General features: G+C 51.9%; 1 protein-coding gene across 1 annotated transcript in view; it reads right to left on the reverse strand.

Annotated features, from left to right (window-relative positions):
• AGBL1 (AGBL carboxypeptidase 1) overlaps positions 1-19224 on the reverse strand; it is a gene marked incomplete at its 3' end in the record, with an annotated part of 374941 nt that overhangs the window by 198937 nt on the left and 156780 nt on the right. The window contains exon 18 of the mRNA XM_081124548.1: positions 14377-14557. Within this exon, the coding sequence (XP_080980674.1) occupies positions 14377-14557 (181 nt within the window). The remainder of the gene's footprint in view (positions 1-14376; positions 14558-19224) is intronic.

A 19224-nucleotide genomic window follows, 5' to 3' on the forward strand; every position in this document is an offset into this window, starting at 1 on the left:
GAAGGGTCTTGGCCATGGAATGAGAGCCGTCTTGGATTATGCAAAGGTCCAAAGAGCAGGGTGTTAATTTATTCTGCCTGGCATCAAGGGTAGAAGTTTCAAGGAGAGAGATTTTAGCAGTAGTTGCAGAGAGGACATCCTAACAGGACTATCAGCCGTGGAAAATTTTCCCATGAGAGAAAGTAAATTTGCCCACTACGGATACGCCAAAGCAAAGGCTGTTTGGCTACGTCGCTCGGGTGCCGTCAAGAGATTTCAAGCACAGGGTGGGAAGCTGGACTAAACGCGAAGCTCCCAGAGATTCCCTGGTTGTATAATCGAGCCAGGGAAATGCATTTGTCTATAGCTCCCCGATCTTCCTCTGTGGAAGAATCCAGGAGGGAGAAAGCGTTTGTCCAAGAGAAACTGCATCCTCGGAAGCACCACCGGCGCGGAGCAGTCCGCTGTCTTCCATCTCGTCTCGGCTGCAGAACCCTGCAAACATTTGTAAGTAGCATCAGCCCTCCAAGCTCATTTCTTTATCTGAACAATGAAATACTGGCTTGAACCAAATAATTCTGAATACTCTTCCTGATACATAATCTATTTAATGCTATGCAATGCATTTAAATGATCTATCCAAGGAAAATAAGTTGTTTTCGAGAGGATATTTATTACATTACATGCATTATATGCTCAGCCTCTCGGGGGCCAAATCCGCCGAGTTAGAACATCCAATAACTCAGTGTCAGGATGGCCCGATTAATAGCTTGATGTTGAATTACATTTTCCAAAAAAAAAAAAAAGTCTTCCCCATATTAGATCAGATGGATTTCAATGGCCTTGATTACAGTGGAAGAGTCTTGCTGTCTGAACATCCAGAATTACGGCTACAAATGACGGGCATTAATGAGCCGCAGTCTCCGCCTAGAGCAAGGCCCAGTCTCATCAGGACGCACAAACATCCGAGTCCTTCACCCTCGCACTGGAAGCACAGCCCCAGCTTTGGACGTTCACGCGGCACTTAGAACAGGGTCTCGGCTCATCGAGCATCCACTCTCCTGACATCATTTCGGGACAGGCCATCTCTTCCACGGACACGGTTCTTTGCAGAGCAACATTCGCCATCAAGTTCCCAGTCTGCTGGCACTGACCTAGTCCTCTCTATTCAACGTGCATCTTGGCCTGAGGCAATTTTGTTTTCTATTTTTATTTCTTTCTTTTTTTTATTTTTATTGCTGACACTATGACAGATGTCTCCCATTTCCCTCCATTTCTCCCCTTTCGGGGGCCTGGCCTCTCAATTCAGCTCTCACACTGTGAGGATTTGAACACCTATTAAAGCTTACCAGCATCCTTTTACTCTCCTATAAAGAGAAGGCGGGGCTGGATCTGTTGAAATGCTAACGTTACAGGATTCTATTAACCTCCGACGTGATGTGCAAGGTCGTGGCAGGTGGGGAGGTGCTCCCCACACACCTGGATGCTGGTCCCCCTTCACTCAACCCTCACCTGTGTCCTTAGACACTTATTTTGCCCGTAACACGCTAGTTTCCTCCCGAGTAGAGTCGTATTCGTTCTTACCACAGAGGGCTGCTGTGGGGACCAAAAGGCACAATGCGTATAACATGCTCAGCACTGTCGGGCACACGCTAAATAAGTGATATTTGTCACTGACGTTGGCTGTGACTGTGGAGATGGCGGAGACGGCGAGGGTTGGGAGAGGAGGTGGCGTAACATCCGCTTAGACTGTGCACGTGCCCCACATCTCCGACGTGTGGGTGACAAAGAGCAGTCGGCCAGAGTAAAGCTGGAAGAGCACGTGCCCCCGTGATGAATTCACGCATGCGCTCGGCGCTGTGACGATGGTGTTTAAAAGGACCCTGGGAGGCGCGGTGAAGCTGCTACGCCGGGCCGCACCCGCCTTGCACACCCAAGAGTCACTCGAAGGAAATTAAAGAAACCAAACAGTGTCAATTATACCATAATTTTAAAATAACCGCATGATGGGACGAAACGGGGACCGTCCATGATTTACGTTAAAGAAGAGAGGTTACTCAAGTACCAAAAGGACTTGGACAGGTGGCTATATATGATTAAAATAATAGTCATAATCAGCCCCAGCCGGCCTGGCTCAGTGGTTCCAGTGTCAGCCCGAGGACTGAAGGGTCCTGGGTTCAATCCCAGCCTCGGCTGCAGCTCAATCATGGGCCCGGTCGGGCCACGTATGGGAGGCAACCAGTGTGTCTCCCTCACAAGGACGTTCCCCCCCCTCCCCTTCCACTCTCCCTGAAAAGCAATGGAAAAGATGTCCTTGGGTGAAAATTAAAAACAATAATAAGAGTCAAAATGAATGAACAGAGATAACCGTTCCCCGTTCCCGCTGTGGACCATACAAGAGCAAATGGGCACGAACTGCTCTCAGACAGAATGAGACGGCCGGACGGACAGAAAGAAAAACACGGCGGCTCTGCTGGTTACCAGCATGTCGTGCTAAGCACTGCGCTGCGGACTCTCCTTGGAGATTCGCCGACGACACGGTGAACACCCGTCTGTTCCACGGTTAAGGGGAAGATTATCCGCAGCCAGAGGGAAAGACGCCAAGTAATTCTTTGCAGTTCCCAGGCCCTGGTGATTATACAACTTAACACGCTAAGTGCTACTGTTCCCAGCACAGGGCTGCTGACAAGGAAACTTCTCAAGGGATTCCTGGGGCCAAATTTCCCCTTTGAAGACCCAAAGTGTAAGTGGCCGGGGCGGGTGTATTCAAAGAGCAGCCACAGCGCTGTCTAATTAGACACCATCTCCTCCGCGAGGCATCACCGGAGCAGGGAGGCCGCTGCTGGTAAATTAAGTTTTAAAAATCCTGCTGCAATCACTCCCCTGACGTGCCCCCTTCCTCAGGCTCCGCTCTCGGTTATTTTTTTATTTATGGTAATTACTTTAGTAATAAGGTTTGTTTTCTTGTTTTATATACGTTGCTGTGCAGAGGAACAAAAAAAAAAAATAAAAACCAAAAAGAGTTATGTTTCTTATTTATCTCCTTGGCTGTTATTGGGCCACGGGGAGGGGTGGGGAGCAGGGAGAAGCTGTAAATAGAAAAGCAAGTGTTTCCTGCAGGGTGAAGATGAATAGGAGGGGCCAGCGAAGGGACACGGCTAATAACTCAGAAGAGCTAGGTGACTCCCCGAGACAAATAACCACGGGAAAGGGGGTCTGGGAGTCAGGGCGGGAGGGTGGGTGGGCATCATCTGTGCAGCCTCTGACCTTCCTGTTTATAAACTGCCAGAAAGAGAGAGCAAAAGCCGCCTGGGCAAGTCCCCGGGCCGCCCTGGAGGAGCGATTCCTTCTGGCTCCTGAGGGGGGCGCACTTTCCAAAGAAGCCCGGCCTCTGGGGGTGAGGGGACAGCAGGGCTGTGAGGCGAGGGGGGTCCCCCAGGGAGGCGGTCCCTAGGCTGGGAGGGCAGCCGCCACCAACCACAGGCACTGCCCGCTACAGACCCCCCGAAACGCGCCAGGAGACGCCCTGAGAGAAACTGGAGCTGGGTACAGGCTGGCCGCTGAAAGACAGGCAGCCAGGGTTTTGTTCATTCCTATGGGGCAACTTAATCCACTTTAAGAGCAAGCAGAGGAGGGGGAAAGGCATTCGCTGAATTCCTCCAGTTCCAGGTTTTCTCTACCGCTGTGGATTTTATATATTTTTTCAGTCCTTTGCCCACTCTGTAATTTTTAAATCATAAGGTCACAAGGTCAACCAAAGCTTTAGTAAGATGTAGACAGAAATCATAAGTTGTAATATATAAGGTAAGATGCATTTTAGTTATCTATGTTGTATGTAGCTAGATACCAATATGTAACAAATATAATTATGCATAATAGCCCGGCCGGGCGTGGCTCAGCGGCTGAGCATCGACCTAGGATCCAGGCGATCGCGGTTCGATTCCCGGTCAGGGGACAGGCCCGGGGTGCGGGCTCGATCCCCAGCTGGGGGTGTCCAGTGATGACTTTCTCATCATTGATGTTTCTACCTCTCTCTCGCGCTCTCCCTTCCTCTCTCTGAAATCAATAAAGATACATTTTTTAATTATGCATATGTATATATATATATAATAAAGGCGCCTTCCTCAACTCTGAGCTTGTCCCTCCCTCTGCAGCTTTCCTATGGCCCCTGCCACACCGTATCCTTGACCTCTTTGCAAAACTGAGAACTAAAAGCGAGAAGCAGACCCTCGAGCCTGGCCGGGCGCAGCCTGAGAAGAGCTTTGCCTGGTGAATGTGCACTGAAATGCGCCAGAACGATTCCTGAGGGACCCCTACTCTTTCGCTTTCTCACAGGGCTCGGCGGTTTCACCGCACAGCGCTATTTGGCCGCGACCCAGTCGGGCGAGGCACAGCGGCGAGGGGCTCACCAGCCCCTTAACGAGTTGGAAAAGCAGGAGCGGAGAGGTAAAGCGACGTTTCCAAAGCCACGTGGCCGGAAAGAGGCTGAGTTTGCCCGGAGCTCAGATCTTCTGACTCCCCAGATGGAAAACGAGAGGGCCGGGTCCATGAAGGAACAACACACACCGGTTCCTTTGAGAAAGGCAGCGAGACCTTATCACAGCTCCCACAGCAGGGCACAGGCGCCCCCTCTTCTGTCTCAAAAGCGGAGCCCCCCGAGAGTCAATGACGAAAGGAAAAGCACCCCGTGTCGGCGGGGCCGCGCCCCCCATTTGTGGGTGCAGATTCCATGTCGCTGAGGGAGCCTTTGCAACACAGGCCCCTGGCTACATTGTAGATGCTCCCGAACCGAGAAGCAACATGTGCATATTATACCCAAGGGTTTGCTCTGCGAAGACGCCTGAGGGTCTATTAAAAGACAGTGTCAGGGGTGAGAAAAGAGCTGTCGAAAGGGGAAACTGAGAAACTGAGAGAGACGCTTGTCTACCTCGGCTCCCGCCCGCGGGGAAGGGCTGGGGAAACACCGAGCGCGGGCAGATCGCCGAAGTCGCCGGGCCAGCCAGGGAACCGAGCATTTCACAAAACAAACGCGTTTCCCCGAGAGCCTCAGCCTCGGCTTGATCAATGATTCTGCAACATTGAATCATTTTTAATTTAATGCTTCTGGGAAGTGGGGGAGGGGGGGACCCATCAACTGCAGCCACAGTTGGCAAGAGCTGGGATTAGCATTTGGCAGCATTTATTCTCATTGCTGTTTACGATGGCGTAAATTAGGTTTATGCTGATATAATTAATAACCCTAAATTTAGGAATAATAAATAGCAGTGTTTATTCGGAACCGCAGCGTCTGAGCAAGGCAGCTGGAGCGCTCAGGCTCCCGACCGCGAGCGTGCAGGCCGTGGCGGGAGCGGGGTGAGCGCAGGGAGCCCCCGGGAACAGGCGCCCGGGACGCTGGGCCCCGCACTGCGCGTCGTTTACCACAGTGCAAACGATTCAGCAGCAGGACCCGGAGAGTTCCCAGAGCAAGTAACTCTCACTTTGACCTCTACGAGCGAGTTCGTCTGCAAGACTGCGCGGGCCTGCGTTTCTCACCAGAACCGGACCCTCCAGGGTTCTCGGGGCCCGGCCTACGGTCGCCCCCTGGTCCAGGGGAGACCATCCAAGACCCGGTGGGTGCCTGAAACCTCGGGTTTACCGAACCCTCTAACCCTATATACACTATGTTTTTTCCTCTGCATAGGTTCCTATGATAAAGTTTAATTTATCAATTAGACACAGTAAGAGATTCACAACAATAACTAATAATAAAATGAAACAATTATAATAAAAGTGAGGTGAGTGTGCTCTCTCCTCTCTCTCTCTCTCAAAATGTCTTAATTTACTGGACTCACCCTTCCTGTGCGGCTGGGAGGCGATGAAACGCCGCCGGGACCGGAGGAAGCGAGGTGCCCGACGCGGGCACCGTGAGGTCGCCTCAGGGCACCGTGACCTGCTGACGACACTGACACGCACCCGATGGCTCCCCTCTGTCGCACCCGAGTTGCCAGCATCCCTCCTCTTGCCCTTTGAGGCCACGATTAAGTAAAACAAGGGCCGGCACCGCGACAGTCGCCCTGAGGACCAAGGTGGCCACTGCGTGACCCACGGCGGCGGCGAGCAGGCAAATGGAAGATTCACGTCCCGGCCGCGCGACACTCATCACAGCAAAACCCCAGATAACTGAGGACCGCTCTCTGTACAGATGCTGTGTTTTGTTTTTAAATTTTTTTTTTTCCCAGTTACAGTTTACACTCACCATTATTTTGGGTTAGTTTCAGGTGTCATGTTCCTTTTTGGAGCTATGGCCCCTCACAGCTGAAGGAAATAACCAGAGAAAAGAGCAGGACTCTCCGCCCGCTTACGGCGCACAGTAGAGAATTACTTAATTATGACCCAGCCACACGATGAGACTGCTCTTCATAATGCTATCGATAGTCTTTGCCATAGGAAGATGCCGTGAGCTTATGAACTATGCTACAGAGTGTATTATCCTACAGAAGTTAAAATAGGTGCGTACATAGAGATGTATTTAAAGAAATAGCTGGTCTACCCGAAGCTGTCGATTCACAAGCATGTGGATCTTTTCCGACTTGCTAATGGCGTCTGTCTCTGGGCAGCCTGGTCCAGGAAAGGCCCCCACGTCCCCGAATTCCAGAGGCACCGTGCAATCACCGCAGGCTATAATGGGAACAGTGTCCCCTGCAGAAACGCAAGGCGGTGGCCCTGAACGTGGGTGCTTTCTACAGTAATGATTTCACCACCACCATCACCACCACCCCCGCTGGAAGCAATAAAACCATTTCATTTTCTGAAAGCAGAGAAGTCGCATAGACGCAGCAGCAATCCCGAAGCTAGTGTGTGTCGGGCGCTCGGCAAGTGGACCGTTTGTGCCCGTTTGTCACCGGGAGTCTCCGAGCTCTCGGCCCACGGTGCCACACTCTCGCCCCGCAGCTAAAACTGTGCAAATTACAACCCTCGGACTGACTCCCCGGCCAGCTGGCTTCCTCACAGGTTCTGCCAACAGGAGGCGCTAGAGGGAGACAGGAGGCGGCGGGGGAGGGAAAGACGCCCCGTCTGCTCTCCAGGTCCAGCGGGCGAGGCTAGAGCAGCGGCGGGCAATGCTTCAACCCCCGCGGTGTAGGAGCCTCGGCCCCAGCAGCAGGTGGAATGAGTCCCTTGCCATCTGGATACAGGCTACTCTCCAATCCTCCGCCTTCTCGCCTGCACCCCGGGCCCATCAGGGCCCCCACCACCTCGGTCTCCCCATCAGGGCTCCAGTCACCAGCCTCACCAGGCCCTCAGCCCCCCGGTTCGGGCAAGTCCACCTGTCTCCTTTGCTCCCCCATCCTTGTAAGGCGGAGCCCGCCTCTGCTGTTACAACCTCGTGGTTTCTTTCCTACCCCCTTTCTGAATTGTCAGACCGCTCCCACCTGCATGAACCAAATCTCACCTTTTGAAATACATGTTATCTTGGCTGTATCCTATGTCATTTTTACAGTTAGAAAACAATAAAGCTCTTTTGTTTTGTTTTTTTTAATGTCCTAATTTTACTGAGCAGGGCTTTTAAAATATATTAGCTATCGCACTTATGATTCATAAACCCCCGGGGAATTTTTCTAAGTATGATCGCCATGTATCCCCTTCGCCAGTCCTGGGCACAGACACTTTCCTTAAATCTCAATAGCGAGGCAGAAGAATAAATGATATAATAGGAGACAACTCCTCAAAGAAAATTCCAAACTGATTATTGAAACAGCTGTTCTCATTCTCAACTGGTCGGGTAAGGCGGCGATGTTCACTCTTTTCCATCTCATGGCACACGTAAACTCGTTACTGGAATTCTGCGACACACCAAAAAAATATATATTTTTTGCCGATCTAACAAAAAAAAATGGTATAATTTTGACTCACCCACACAGGAGAGCTATTGTTGTGTGGGGCTGTCATCATTTTTTTTTTTATTTGACAATCTAAAGGAAAAAAGGTCAGAGCCCCTGACTAAATAACCAGCCATTGCATGTTTCAAAAATTCTTGCAGCTCACCTGCTGAAAATCGGTGACTTGGGGGTTGCCTCTTCGGGCCTCCTCACAAAGCAGATGGCATCTTTCCTCTATGACTTAGGGGGACCCTCTGGTTACACCAGAACTTCTCTAATTTCACGCTCAGGAGACCTTCCTCTTCCCCCCTTCAGAGCCTACACCGCCCCCTGCCTGCAAGGAGGTCGTCGTGGTCACAAATAGCAGGCATCTCGCTGTCGCGGTCAAATGACCAGCAGCACAAACCCCTGGGTTCCCTGCAGGACTGTATGCAGGGGGAGGCGGTCCAAGTAAGATCGAACGTCGCATTTCTCACCCCCCGGTTGTTTGGGAGCTCAGAGGGTATCTTCCATTCTTATTTGTGCAATTTCTAAAAATAAAACTACATACTTCTTATTAGGGGGCAGTTTTTAACAATGTAACCGATCTGTGAAATCCCAAAGTCTGCTACATGTGGTTACAGTGAAGAGATTTGAAACAGGTTAAAAAGTCAGAGCGGAGGTCACATCCGGGGCAAGTCCTGAACCCATCAAAACGGGGGGGGGGGGGGGGGGGGCATGGCACAGACTGGGCTCAAATCCCAGCTCTGTCACTAATTAGCCACTTAGCCTTGGGCGTGTGTCTGTGTGTCTGTGTCAGTGTTTAAATTATCGAGACAATGTTTCGTGCCATTTCTGCCTGGAACTAGCTATGTGATCTTGCATAATTCGTTTTACCATTTTAGCCTCAGTTTCCTTATCATTCGAAGGATTGGGGCTCATATATAAAAACTCTCCCCAGCAAGAACATTTTAAGGTTATTTTAATACCCTTAAATCTCTACAGAGAAGCAGCACAGGATAGACAGACAGAGGTTCCAGCCCTGGGTCTGTATCACTGGCTATTAAAACTGCATCCAAGGTGTCACCTCTGTGCTGTACTGAAGGTTCTTATCCAGCAATCGGATAGAGGAAGGCCTACATTTGCTGGGCCACAGTCAGTAGATAAGAAAATGTATGTAGAAGAATTCGGTTCCTGTTTGTCCCATAAAAGGTGCCGAATATATTTTTTTTAGATAAAATCTGTGTTTAGAGCACAAGAAAGCCTTCGCGACCCACAGTGGAGTAAAAGGCTACGGCACTAACTTTAAATGGTCGCAAACAGTTAAAGCGGCAAGATTTTTAATCTGATTTTAATAGTTTCATTTGTTTCCCCTAGAGCAAGCAGCCACGACGCCTCAGTACCTGGGTGAGTGCGGGGAACGCGCCCTTTGCTCTGCGCTGCTGTTTGTTTCCGCTCCACAACGGCCTTGGGGAAAAGATAATCCAGTTTGTAAACCTGCATATAGACTAAGAATTAATATACTCTAATTCTCCTGTGAATAAAATCTTGAGCTGTGCACTGCCTTGCACCCAACAACCAGAGTCCAAAAGCGGGGAATCGTGCCGGACGGCTTCCTCTCCCCCACTTGCAGGCCGTGTCTCCCTTTTGGGGGGTTCAGGAATCACCCGACGTCCACACTCCAATCACGCCACCATCCTCAGTCTGCTCCAGCCCACTTTGACCCCACGTCGGAAAGAACTTCGAGTCAAGGGACCACCGCCCTGTTTCTCCCGGACTTCTGACGACCGGGCGCAGTTCAAGGCAAACTATCAGGCTGGCAAGACGGTAGGTGGTTTCTTTTGGAAACTGCCTCTGAATTTTGTTTTTCTGTTACAGACGTGTTGCTAAGAGATCTTTGACTTGGCAGGACCCACTCTATTTTCGCTAGGAAATCCTGGCTTTGTGTCCATGACCACTAGTCTCCAAACCTCCCAGGCATCCTCGGAGGCGCCATCACCATCACCACAAAAGGAGACTTCTCTCCTTTGACACATTGTTGCGAATCCCACATGGCGCATGATTACTTGTAAAAGGAAAGGACAGTCTAGTTAGTTAAGGGACCATTTACAGTTCTGGCTCTGTAATCTTTATGCAGAGAAGAAAAAAAATGCCTCTTTGCTGATCAGAACACACACAGGGCAGATTTGTTACATTTAAGAAGCTTATTAATAGGAATGAGTCCAGAGAAAAATCAGGGAAGGTCAGAACCAGAAACAATATCACATAAGCAATGTCCAGGTGACCGGCACCAATGCCTCGGTGACCTGCACCCATGCCTAGGTGAGCGGCACCAATGTCTCGGTGACCTGCACCCATGCCTAGGTGACCTGCACCCATGCCTAGGTGACCTCCATCAATGCCTAGGTGACCTCCATCAATGCCTAGGTGACCTCCATCGATGCCTAGGTGACCTCCATCGATGCCTAGGTGACCTCCATCGATGCCTAGGTGACCTGCACCAATGCCTAGGTGACCTGCACCCATGCCTAGGTGAGCGGCACCAATGCCTAGGTGACCTGCACCCATGCCTAGGTGACCTCCATCAATGCCTAGGTGACCTCCATCAATGCCTAGGTGACCTGCACCCATGCCTAGGTGAGCGGCACCAATGCCTAGGTGACCTGCACCCATGCCTAGGTGACCTCCATCAATGCCTAGGTGAGCGGCACCAATGCCTAGGTGACCTGCACCCATGCCTAGGCGACCTGCACCAATGCCTAGGCGACCTCCATCAATGCCTAGGCGACCTGCACCAATGCCTAGGTGACCTGCACCAATGCCTAGGCGACCTGCACCAATGCCTAGGTGACCTCCATCAATGCCTAGGCGACCTGCACCAATGCCTAGGCGACCTCCATCAATGCCTAGGCGACCTGCACCAATGCCTAGGTGACCTGCACCAATGCCTAGGCGACCTGCACCAATGCCTAGGTGACCTCCATCAATGCCTAGGCGACCTGCACCAATGCCTAGGCGACCTCCATCAATGCCTAGGTGACCTCCATCAATGCCTAGGCGACCTGCACCAATGCCTAGGCGACCTCCATCAATGCCTAGGTGACCTCCATCAATGCCTAGGCGACCTGCACCAATGCCTAGGCGACCTCCATCAATGCCTAGGTGACCTCCATCAATGCCTAGGCGACCTGCACCAATGCCTAGGCGACCTCCATCAATGCCTAGGCGACCTGCACCAATGCCTAGGTGACCTGCACCAATGCCTAGGCGACCTCCATCAATGCCTAGGTGACCTGCACCAATGCCTAGGTGACCTGCACCAATGCCTAGGTGACCTGCACCAATGCCTAGGCGACCTCCATCAATGCCTAGGTGACCTGCACCAATGCCTAGGCGACCTGCACCAATGCCTAGGTGACCTCCATCAATGCCTAGGTGACCTGCACCAATGCCTAGGTGACCTCCATCAATGCCTAGGCGACCTGCACCAATGCCTAGGTGACCTGCACCAATGCCTAGGTGACCTCCATCAATGCCTAGGTGACCTGCACCCATGCCTAGGTGACCTCCATCAATGCCTAGGTGACCTGCACCAATGCCTAGGTGACCTCCATCGATGCCTAGGTGACCTGCACCCATGCCTAGGTGACCTGCACCAATGCCTAGGTGACCTCCATCAATGCCTAGGTGACCTCCATCAATGCCTAGGTGACCTGCACCAATGCCTAGGTGACCGGCATCAATGCCTAGGTGACCGGCACCAATGCCTCGGTGACCTCCATCGATGCCTAGGTGACCTCCATCGATGCCTAGGTGACCTCCATCGATGCCTAGGTGACCTCCATCAATGCCTAGGTGACCTGCATCACAGCAATCCAGGGAGGACCTCACATGGGGACGTCAAGACATGTAAAGGAAGGATCAGATCTTACCCATGGGGCAGGCACCCCAAGGTGAGACTGCCTAAAATATGTGAAGCTCACAGGGCAGAGATCAAAACATGAAAAAACACAAATCTGCCTAATTATACACAATAGACAGGGCATGGCCCCAAAGGAATCTCCGAAAGAGTTCAAGGGGTAGTCAGATAAAACCACAGGTCAGGTCGGTTATAAGAAGAGTCCGTGAGCTGAGACTTTCAAGCCTTTAGCGTGAGACGCTGTGCGCCCGTGGAAGTCTCGGTGTTTTGGTAATGCCGTGCCGCGGGTGACGGTGGATTTTCCTATCCGTAGAATAACACTAGACTTTCCAAGTCCCTTTCAGCCAAAATTGTTTGGGTGATCCGAGGGATCTACAAACCGCCTTGACCCTGTGTGATGAAAGATGCCGTCTAAATAAAAGGGTAATTTTAGCCATAATAAATAGTGGTAATGACGATGGATGGCGGTGTCACTGAGGAGAAGCTGGCCTGCCACGCGGGCGCCCCAAGCAACCAGCTGCGAGCTGAAAATAACATGTGGCCAAGCCAGGGGGAGGCTCAGTGACTGAGACGACATTAACCTTCCAGCCAGGCATCCGGATCAAGCCCCCGGTTTGGAGGTGGAGCGTCTGAGAGGAAAGAAGGGGCAATGCCGGTCCCCGAGCTCGAGCACTGCCTTGGGCTGAGGAGACCTCCCCCGAGACAGGTCGACAGGGAGCGTGGCATCTTCCTTTTTCAACGGGACAGAAAGCTGCAGGTCGGCGGAAAGAGCCAGAATCCCATCAGAGCTATGACCCTCACCCCGGTCGCTTTCCATTCCCCACCAGCCCCGACAGCCTCCCGGAAGGAGAAACTTCAGGGAAGGGCCCGCTCGGATGGGAACGCGTTGGAACAGGTCCTGTCCCTCGAGGCGCCTTACTTAGCCGACTCCCACCCGCCTAGGCCGAGAAAGTTTGCGGGTCAAGTGCCCGGCCCCTCGAGCAGGGAGGAGCCACTCGTGGATGTTCTAGGGCAGTTTTGGGGGAGCCGGAGGAGCGCGTGGCTGGGTCCTGCTGGGCCGGGAGCGAACACTGCTTGGGGCTCCGTCCAGCTTCAGATCTGAGAGGCCTCATTGCGGCCGGAGGCCTGAGGATGCTCCGTCCTGAGGGACCTGGCCTCCCGCTGCCCACATGTCCTCAACCAACCAGTCGGCACAGGCAAGAAGGGACCCGTCTCCCCGCCCACAGAAACGCGCTCCACCAACACAAGTGGGGCGCGGGAGCCCCAGACCCAGGAGGCTCGGAGAAGCACAGGACGACCTCGCCCGTCTCCTCGCTCGCTCGCTCGCTCTCTGCTGTCTCCTGAGATTTCAACTTTACATTCGACAGCTCTGACTTGCTTGCGTTTCGGCAAAGCTTGACATCGTTTATCATTCGGCATTTATCCCGGTCCTCACTGTATGTGTTACCGTCTTTATATTTCTAACCTTTCTAACTTACCGACGTTCATTTTTGGGCCTATCCTTTAAAGCGAGTCTATCCGCTGCTGTTTAACATTTATTTATTTTTTTAATTCATTTTATCTTTCTTGAAAGTCTCTTCATTATTTTAAGTCATTTTAGTATCTCTTTGAAAGGTCTTTCTGTTTCTCGTACAGGGGTGGGCACAGGAATAAATGTTTACAGGTTAAAGCGAGCACGGGAAACGCAGAGCTTATTCTTGTTTTATTGTTTATAAATTGCTGTATTACAACCGCAAACCGACGTCTGCCCAGCCCTGCGTTTCCTTATGTCTTCTCTCGTCGGATCACCCTGTTTGATTCTGCTCTGCTTTCTCAGTTTTCTCAGCGAGTGCCGTAGCTTTCTGACTCCTGATGTTATCGATGGCAAGTCCTTTCCGTGCCTCACTTTGGAAATTATTTTTCTTTCTATTTTGCTTTATCTTATATTCTGCCACTCACCCCTTCTCCCCACAGGACACCAATGTCCATTCCTATGGTTAAAAATAAAAATCCTCTAGCGTCTTTTCCCAGAGTCTGAGACGGGTATTTGTGGCAGTGACTCCGGCCACCCCCACCGCTGGCCGGGCGACCTTGAGCCCCGGCCCTGACGCCTGGGCCTCAGCTCACAGACTTTGAACACGAGGGGCCCCCCCCCCAACAGCCCTCACCAGACCCTGGAACGCATCGACTACTTCCGCCGATCTGCTTAGATAAGGTGACGCCCTTTTTATAGCTATATCCAAAGCCCCATAAAACACAACAGAGAATAAAGACTTCTCTGCAATAAACGTTAAGAGGTAAATAAAAGCGCCGGTCTTAACTGTGAGGAAATTAGAGTTGGAGCGTTGACTTAGCCCCTCGCCCACCGCGGGACCCGGGGAAGTCGCTGAATCACCTTGGACACCAATTTTCTGCTTTTTTAATGGGAGAGCGTTGACCTGGATTACTTCTAACTGCCTGTGAACCTATACCTTTCTGTTAAAAAAGCTCTGAGTCCGACATCTACGAAGAGTCCATTGCTTTTTGTACCAGGTCACAAAAGGCCAAGAGCATTTATTCCTGCCCGAGCACCGTGGCCTCTCCAGTCCCACTCCCCGCCGGGTGAAACGCCGAGTTACTGCGCTAACATAAATGGACCCGAGGTTGGGCCGGGGCCCGACATACTTGCCGTTGACGACACCGTCCGGGTTGAGCATGGGGATGATCTTGAAAATGAAGTTTTCCCGCAAGAGCCTGGCCACAGGGTCGCTGCTGACCAGAAACTCCAAGGCCCCCTTCATCACCCAGCTGGCGTTGCTTTCTCCAGGGTGAACTCGGGCGGTGATCACCTGGTACGGACGTTGCCCTGTTGGGAAAAAAGGCAAAGGGAAATTAAACCTAAAATCCGCTTTCCATTTCCACCAAGATAGCCTTCCCCGGGGCGGGCGGGGGGGCACCTGGAGAACTACACTGGACTTTCATGACGTGTGAAAGAGGCAAATCGCTTCCAACGCACACCCGGCCTGCAGGTGTCCATCTTCTACCTGCTTCTACGGCCTGCAAGGCTCGCGAGTGTAGGAAGTCAAAGCTCAAGGCTGTCATGAGAAACATAAATACACAGAGGCGTGAGAAGCAGAGCCGAGGAGCCTCCGGAGTCTAACACAAGATGCTGGATGTCACAGGGGCGAGATGGACGCTTACTGTCATCACCATCGGTGTGACAGGGAGACAAACGGCTCGATTTCTCCGAGGCTATTTTACCATCTGCTCAATGGGGGCAATCGTGCTGACCGTGAGCGGCTGTTACAAAGACGGGAGGGAAAGAGAAAGCACCGGGCCAACCGTGAAGCCTACGGGCGAGATGACCCCGCTCACTCTTTGGCAGAAATAAGTCAAGCACACAATGTGAACTGGGACTTTATCGCCGTGGGACATGGAACCCGGTCCTTGAGAGAGGCCCGGGAAAAACTCTGCCCAGCGACAGGCGCGTTCACCCGAATGGACCGCACAGAGAGTGCATCGGGGCGAGAAACGCGGGCGCTCTCCCTGCCGTTGTGGACAGAAGGCGTCTGGAGTATCTCTAACTCTGAGCAACGACAAAGCTGAGTAACTCCCAGGGAGAGACCCAGGGAACAAGGAATCGAACATACAAAGAAATAAACTTTTAAATCCTGAATTGCATTACTATTATCAGTCGAGACAAAAGCCACTCGGCCTGTCGACCACCATGGAGATCTGGGTCCCAGGGGCATCCACAGGCGCATTTTTACTGACTAGTTGTCAGTAACGACAAACACGCAATCAGACAATGACAAGTGAGCTAACGGCGGTGGTTAGAAAGCACCCGAAACGGGTCTGCCTGAGAGGCCCGAGGACATCTCCGGAGACGCGATGCTGCTGGGACTGGGTCTTGCAGAATGAGGGCCGTCTAACCAGAGAGGAGGGGAGAAAGGCTCTTGTAAGCCAAGAAACAGATGCGGGCAAAGGCCGCAGAGTAAAAAACATCGGTGCCTCCAAGAGTAAAGCAAAGCGATGAGTGGCCGAGGCCAAGCACGTGAATTACAAAGGTCGGCTGACGTCGGACGGGTAAGGTCCCTCCTCCTGTATGTTCTTAGGGACTTGGGCTTAATGGATCGGGAGCTCTCGGCCACGGAGTCGGCATCTCGCTGGGGTGCTGTGATTACCACGGAGGCCTATGGAAGAGTGACCAGCCACCGCTAACAATACACGTTTGCTCATAATATATACGTACACATATATTATACATACAGACATACGTCTGCCCCCCCCCCAAGATTTCTATTTCCACGCCTCGGATACTAGCTGTCAACCATGGCCCAAAAATATTAAAAAGGAAATACCAGAAATACGCAATTTATAAGTTTTAGATAGCATGCCATCCTGAGGAGCAGGCTGGAACCCCCAGAGGCCCCGCTCCATCCCTCCCTGGGCCCGAATCATCCCTTTGCCCGTGAGTGACTTAGTAACCGTCTGGGTTATCAGATCCAACCGTCACCGTATCGCAGCGCCTGTGTCCACGTCGCCCTTATTTTACCCCGTCATGGCCCCAAAGCGCAAGAGCGGTGACGCTGATTCAGACACACCACAGAGAAGCCGGGAAGTGTAAGCACAGCACAGTGTTTCGACAGAGACACCACATCCCCATAACTTTTATTACAGCCTATTGTTATAATTGTTTTGTTATTCGTTATGAATCCCTCAGTGTGCACAATTAATAAACTTCATCACAGGCAGGTATGCAAAGGAAAAACACAGCACAGATCCGGGGTTCCGTGCTCTGCGGTTTCAGACACCCACTGGGAGTCTCGCAGCGGATCCCCCAGGATAAGGGGGGGATGACTGTCTGTACTGAACAGGTTTAAAGCCATCCCTACGGTAACGTTACCTTCAGCGGCACGCGTTCGGGTGTCCTCTCTGGTTCGGGACAAAGGCGTGAAAGAGGGAGTTGTAATGAGTTTTCTGCGCACCCCAGAAAAGAGCAGCTGAGACACTGCTTTACGGAACAGAGCCGAGCCCCGGCCGACCGGGCTCAGCAGCTGGGCATCGGCCGTGTCTCCAGAGTTCAATTCCAGCCCCACCGTTTTCGGCCTGAGATGAGCCACACACCTTTCTGACGAAACGGAGCATCGGGCATACGGGGGGTTCGCCCAAGGCCAGTGGCTCGCTAACTGAACCTGCTACATGAGCCTCCGGAGGGCGGGAGGGGGAGAGAGACGCGGTTAGCCAGCTGAGCGCAGCCGACGGGAGCTGAAGGGCAGCTTGCCCGCCTCCAACGCAGGCTGTGCCAGCCAATAAAAGGCCTGTGGGGAGAAAGAGGCTTGATGAGCCTGTACCCAATCAGCGGCCTATTTTCAGGTCTATAATTCCACATCCCTCGCCGTGTGCTTTTTGAACTAGGTTCACTTACAGGGCCTTGAACAACACTCGTCGGCGCTCCCCGCCCAACACGGAGAAATAAAAAATAGCTTACGCTCTTGCAAATTTTCAACACAGCTGACCGCTCTCGTCGTTTGGCCCATTTACGCCCCCGCACTCCTGTGCGCAGTGCGTTAGTCCACAGGCCAAATGCTGCTCTTGCGAACAGGCGTCAGCGGCTTTCCTTTGGGGGGTCGGGTTGATGATCCGCCCTATTGGGATACATCACGAGACCTCACGGGCTGTCCTGAGCACCCCGGAGAAGCAACCGAAGGCAACCGTGGGTTCTCACGGAGGTATAAGCAGCATTCGGGCCATTTCTAGCCTATTTTCCTCTGTGTGATTTAAGACAACTTTGCGGTCAGAGCGGCGAGTTAAACTGTCGGGACCATTCGGCCGTAGCAGCAAAGGGCGCCCCAGAGAACCCCTAGCAGACAACAGCTGTAAACAGTATGCAGCACACACCCCCTGTGTTTTTTCCTGGTAATTGAGAGTTTCCATTTTAATAAGTCATCCCTTAGGGTAGGACAAAAAGTCTCAGGTACTGTATCTGCTTTTTTTTTTTTTTCTTCTCTGCAATTTATAAAATATAATCCAAAGGCGACTAAAATCTATGGACAAGTCATGGTCTGGCAATCGTCTAATTCTTTTTTGTTTTTTTTATATTCTTATCCTTAAAGCTAGACATAGTAAATTTGTGTTTGTGGACCGAGCTAGTTTGGCTCAGCGGTTAGAGCGCTGGCCCACCAACTCAAGGGTCCCGGGTTCGATTCCAGCCAAGGGTGCCTACCTCGGTTGCAGGCTCCACCCCAGCCCTGGTCCTGGCACGTGCGGGAGGCAGCCGGTCGATGTGTCTCTGTCACATCGATGTTTCTGTTCCCCCCCCCCCCCACTCTCTTTGAAAAGCAAGGGAAAACATACCCTCGGGTGACGATTAAAGAATAGAAAAAAATTCACGTTCGTGGAAACGGGATCTGCAAAAAGCGGTGAGACAGAAGCAGAGGGACGCAGAATGCCTCGGAGAGCCGGGCTCGGGCCGGTGCGGCACCGAGAACGGAAGACAGGCCTACGACACACGTGCGCCCAACTATACAAACATCCGTCCCCACGCTCTTCCTTTCCGTGAACAATGTGCAGCATTAAGCTCCTGCTGGCCTTCGGCGAGGTTCTGGGGACTCCAAGAGAAATAATGGTTTTGCCCTCAGGGAGTAATCGCAGCCTGGCGGGGAGACAGGCACACAGATCCTTACGACCCGGTGTGATCGGGGACGTCCGTCAACACATCCTCCAAGCGCAGTGGGGCGCTCGCCCCTTAGGACGTTATTGATAACGGTGCCAGAGCCGGAAACGGCTTCGACGTGCGTCCGCGGGAAACCAGTTAAGGAAACGGCGCGTAAAACGGAATACTATACGATCCTTAAAACAGAATACTAGACGATCCTTAAAACAGAATACTAGACGATCCTTAAAAGTGGCACAGAGATCTCTTTCTGTGGACATCAGGAGACAGCTGGGACATATTGACGGGCGGGGGGGGGGACAGGCCACAGAGTTGCTTCCTAGCAGGATCCCATTTGCCTGCAGCTGTAACGGTTCCTTAAAGACCTCTAACCACAGAGACACGTCTGCCGGGAGCAATGACCTCTCTTTAATCCCATCCGGAATGTTTTCCAATTCAGAAAATAATAACCACATGTCGGTTTCCATCAAGGCAGCTATACGTCCTTTCCTTTTTCTTCGCTACCTTAGAGGCGGCGATAGGACCTCTGCCTTCTCACAGCGCAACATCATCTGCTGTATTTTCATTCCCAGTGCACACCTAAAAATTCACCAGAGAATTATATTGCCATAAATTCAATATTAATTGAGAGTTAAACCGTATATTACCCCTTTGCATTACTCTTCGCTCCCTCCTGCATCTAAAGCTTCCATCGGATTTATTTTCTTCTGCCTGGAAAAAAATATCACCGTTCGGTATCTTTCTAATAAGGGCCTGCTGATAGTGGACACTCCCCCTTGCCGTCTGCCTGAAAGTGAATTCCTCTTACGGTCAGTTTTGAAAAGTACCTCTGCTGAGTTAGACTTTCATCAGCCCCG

The sequence above is a fragment of the Miniopterus schreibersii genome, assembly GCF_964146895.1.
Source record: "Miniopterus schreibersii genome assembly, chromosome: 22".
Taxonomy (NCBI): Eukaryota; Metazoa; Chordata; class Mammalia; order Chiroptera; family Miniopteridae; genus Miniopterus; species Miniopterus schreibersii.